Raw genomic sequence first — 4,841 nt, forward strand, 5'->3', positions numbered from 1 at the left:
CTTTTAGCAGCATATGGGTTCAATTCCTATTAAGCGATAGAAATGTTATTATGGGAGCTTTAGTGTTGAAAAGATTGACTGTTTTGGAGATACAAATTGAATGAATGACATAATGTAATCATTTTTTTTTTATTAATCAGAATACATATAATTATTTAATATACCGTGAGGTGCTAAATCAGGTTATCTATCTAATACTGGGTGGTGTCTGGAATGTGTTCTTATTCCTGGCAGTGTTATTCATTATTTTCTAATTTACTTCAGTTTGCTAAAATGATGGTGATGTGAATTTGAATTGACTGTGGTAATAATATTATGGAGTCAGATTCAAAGTAACCATCGTCTCATTTGGCATTTAACTGAAGTATAAAGTAGGCTGCCTGGTAATAACGACACAGACAGTTTCAGACTGTATTACGATTATTTTTTGCCAGGAAAAGGGATACTAGAATAGCGCCCTCATTAATGTATATCATATCTCATGTGATTATATTTTTTTTATCAGAAAACCGAAGAAAATGGCGACGAATTATAATGTGTCGTAACCACCACAAATGTTATGAGGATTTTGTTCCAATACACGGGATACTATGAACTGATTTAACATCAGCAATGGGAAATAAAGAATCAAAAGCGACAGTTCTACCCTATGAAGAAGCTGTCAGACGAGGTTTGTGTCTACAATCACTTGTGTTTATTGTGTATGCCTCATGTCAGGCTAGCCTAGCCAGGCATGAATAAATAGCGTAGGCCTACTATAGCCTAGGACTTCTTGGAGTAACTTTACTTTAGATTAAACTGTTGTTGTAGGCTACCTCCATGGCTAGCTAGGCCCTAGCCTCTAGGGCAGGACCACTTGTACAGCACAAGGCCTAGGCTACAGTATCAGTAGTATTGCTAGGCCTGGCTAGGCCCTAGCCCCTTTTGGTTAGGTTACACAAATCTAGGCCTAGGCCTATGCCAAAAAATAATGGAATAGGCCTAGCTAGTCTAGGCCCTAGCCCTGTGCCTAATTGCTGAGATAGGAGGGCCTCATCCATGTAGAGTAAGGCCTGTACAAGGTGATGTAGGCCTATCCTGTCTTCCGCCCATAAATTAGGCCTAGGCTAGGATTCAGGAATCCATCAATGCATTTCGGAAAATAAATGAGGCAGGGGACTTTAACCAGGGTGAAAAATTAACATTTTTACACACTCGCACGATTGGGCGTGGCCTCGAGTAGGCATGGCTCGCTCATCAGCTCAGGGCCATACACACTGGCTTCCATTTTAGACGCCCTATTTCATTTTTCTGGCTAAGCCCCTGGTTTAGAGGGATTTATAGTTTATGAAGCACTAGCTGAATTGCACAAGTTTGGTGTCTTCTATGACCTGACTGAAATGTAGGGCTGGGCCTGCCCTGGGATTATTTCCGCATAAAATTTAGGCCTGTATCCATCACACATTCAAGAAATATGGTGCTGTTAGCAATAGCTATTCTGTCCACATACAATTGATTTTCTGGAAATTTTGTATACACTCCGCAAATGAAATATTTTACAATACACAAGAATTGTGAAATTAACTATCATGTACAGTATGTTTTCGAGAACAGTGTAGTCCTTTATAGTTCTTGTCATATCCTGGAGTTGGACTGCTGTCCTTGAATTTACTTGATTTTTTTCTTCCATTCAAATTCACAAATTCACAAACCATAGATAGATACTACATGATAAATACAAAGTTGAATATTAAAAAAAAAAAAAAAATAGCACAAAAAACTAATATTCCCAGTATCATAAAAAACTTAATTTGAGGAAAATTGAGCCACTGGTTAAGGTTTTATAAACATTTGAAGTTTACAGTATGAGCGCGTGAATAGCAAGTTGCATGTTAACAATAATATTTCTGTCACTTTTTGCCATATATTTCTGTTAATTTTTGTAAATGCTAAAAAATAGTGTACATTTGATTGTAAATTTTTACTGCAAATTACATTGGTCATGTAGCCTTAATACACAACGACCCGAAAATTTATAAATTTTTTCAGATGACCTTTGACCCACAATTCTGAAAATAGAATTAAACATCTCACAATTCTCTCAAAATCATCTATGGTTAATATCCACTTCAATCCTTAAATATTTAACTATTGTTTTAAATAATCATTAGCTAAAAGTATATTTTAATACTTTAAGTATCATTTAGTTAACTTTTTGAACTCATTTATTTTATTTACATGAAAAATATTGCCGTTTATATGCAGCACTTTCGTTAAGATCTTTATGGTTTACCTCGTGTACACGGTGGCCGATTAACAGCTGATCGTCAGTTTTGCGGTGCCAAAAAAAAATATTGATACGCCTCGTATTACATTCATATTTGGCAAATAAACTCTTAGAAACTAATCTTCGTTATTAAAAAATTGAACTTTATTACTCGCAGTTCTCTGGATAAAACAACGAATTTTAATGAAATTTTCAAAAGTTGATAACTTCGATAAAAGTTGGTGTACTGGTGTACTACTTCGACCCCTGAGTGACCTGATTGACCTAATGAAAACGTCTCAACCAATCAAAAAGCATTTTATATGAATATTATCTTAAGGCCTTTGTTGACAAAAACACGCTTGGCTGAACTTGGCTAATGACACTAATTGAAGTGCGTGACGTCACGCATCGTGTGGTGCCTACCATAGAGCAAAGAGCACTAAATATCAGGAAATTTAAAAATAAACATTACCCCACCCTTACTGCTTCACAAGCTTTTTAATCTGAGAAGAGTGATTTGTAGTTCCGCTAGTACGGTAATTATGAATACAGGCTAACTCGTACCCATGCCAACTCATACCCACAACTCGTACCCAATTTTTGGCTAACTCATACATAATTTTGGCTATCTTGTACCCACTCAAATTTAGTGCAAGATCTGAATTTGTATTTTAAACATTATGTAAAAAAATACTATCTATTTTGATACTGATAGTAATTATAACTATATTATTAAAGTTAAACTTACTAATTAGAAGATTTTGATACAGCCAGGAATGGATTATAAATTCATGATCGTTGTCGTCAAAACTATAATGTGGGGGCGCTATTACAGTGGTGGTGACAGAGCCGTAGATGAGCACTTAAGTTCAGTGCAATTAATGCAAAATTAAAATTATTTAAAAAATTAGATTTTGTTTATTGAACTTGTAGTATATTGTAGGATTAGTATATATAGTAAGATGTATTTAATATTAGATTTTGTCTTATTACGCTAAAGTAAAGGTACAAATACACATGGAGACGTGTTTAAATTTGGTCCTGGGATCGCCAAAGTGAGTACAAGTTGGAGTGGGGGTGAGTTGTCATGGGTGCAAGTTACAGTAGCTGACACCGGTAATTAGTAAATGAATTCCTGGTATCATACATAGTCACATTGTACCAAGTCCGTTACACACAAGGTACAAATCAAAAGTAGTTTTAGAGGCCCAAGACTATCCATAACAATAAACAGTAGGCCTGGACCAGTTGAGAATTAGTTTGTTGTGTATATGCCGCACACTATGTTATCATCTGGCCGTTAAATAGGGCTGAAAATGTAATTCCAGTGGAGGTTAACGGGCTGTAAACCCAGTTGAGGTGCATGATGCATCATGTGTCATCTTAAATAACTTATTACTGTACCTTGACTGGGGTGGTAGGTAGGGGATGCTGTTTTGATTCATTTTATCATGTATCTTTCTTGCTGTAAAGAATCTAGCAACCTATAAAATGTATACGTTACTTAAACTGTGTCATTACTTCTCTGTCCCATAATAACACTGCATATATTATTAATGGATACTGTACAAAATTTTCTTTAATATTTAATGTTAAGCTTATTGTTTAATTTTATATTTATATATGTTTTTTTTTTTTTACTTTTTTTTATACTTTAAAGTCAGGCTTCGGAGGAAAACAAAATTTGGATATGTTGTAGAAACTGGGGGGGGGGGGAGGGGGCGTAACCGCCCAATTTTACACCTTTTTCCCCCAGTTTTTTAAATATTCAAAAATCTGTATCTCATTCCCCGTTCCTCAGTTCTTCGTCAAACAACTTCTTTTCTGTCTTAAAAATATCAGATCTACAACATATCAAAAAAATTTTCCCTCCAGAGTCTGACTTTAACACCTCAATTAAGTTGGTTTATTTTAATCCTTTCCTCTATAATTTTAAGATCGTTTTACATTTTGTTCAATTTTCGTATATCTTATGGATGCACCACCTTGCTAGGTGTGTGCCACTGATCTGAAAGTGAGTGCCAATAAAAACTGAAATACTGACTGTACCAAAGTCATGAGCTAGGTTCATATGGGATTATAGCCAGATGAAGTAGCTGATCTACTTGCCAAGTTCATTGGATTGAATTCAGTAATCGCGTTCGACGTTAAGGTTAGAGCGAGATATTTTGACTACCAGAAATTTGGAAAACACATCATTAGACAGGAAGTACAATCGCATGGTGGGTAACTGTTGATTTTCGCGCGACAAGTTTACTGTATGCTAGATCGAGACTAGGCCTATAGGCGTAAGCTAGGCCTAGGTCTCAGCGGTTGATTAGACTGGCCGAGGAGTCCAGCTGGAGGGTTTACACTGGGTTTTCCCCCAAGTATTTTGTTTAGCGCGTGGTAGTGTGGGCATGCCGATTTCGGGTCATCCCTTATTACATTGGCCAACCTCTTGCCCGTCCCACGAATAAAAACGTCTGACAGCCTTGTGGTCTGCTCTTAGATTTTTCAACTTTGTCACAACAATTGCCGATGTTATGCTATTGTGGCCTAAGTCCCGCATTCTCTCTGCTATCCTTTCGTGGACACCAGCCTTCTGACGATA

General features: G+C 36.4%; 1 protein-coding gene across 1 annotated transcript in view; it reads left to right on the forward strand.

Moving 5' to 3' along the window:
- Positions 1-518: 518 nt before the first annotated feature.
- The window catches only part of LOC117109024 (ubiquitin carboxyl-terminal hydrolase 32-like), a gene marked incomplete at its 3' end in the record, with an annotated part of 57,640 nt that continues 53,317 nt past the window's right edge, over positions 519-4,841 (forward strand). Inside the window, exon 1 of the mRNA XM_033251251.1 lies at positions 519-670. Within this exon, the coding sequence (XP_033107142.1) occupies positions 613-670 (58 nt within the window). The remainder of the gene's footprint in view (positions 671-4,841) is intronic.

The sequence above is a fragment of the Anneissia japonica genome, unplaced genomic scaffold (assembly GCF_011630105.1).
Source record: "Anneissia japonica isolate Jap-2015-1 unplaced genomic scaffold, ASM1163010v1 scaffold287959_len62012_cov214, whole genome shotgun sequence".
NCBI classification, from domain to species: domain Eukaryota; kingdom Metazoa; phylum Echinodermata; class Crinoidea; order Comatulida; family Comatulidae; genus Anneissia; species Anneissia japonica.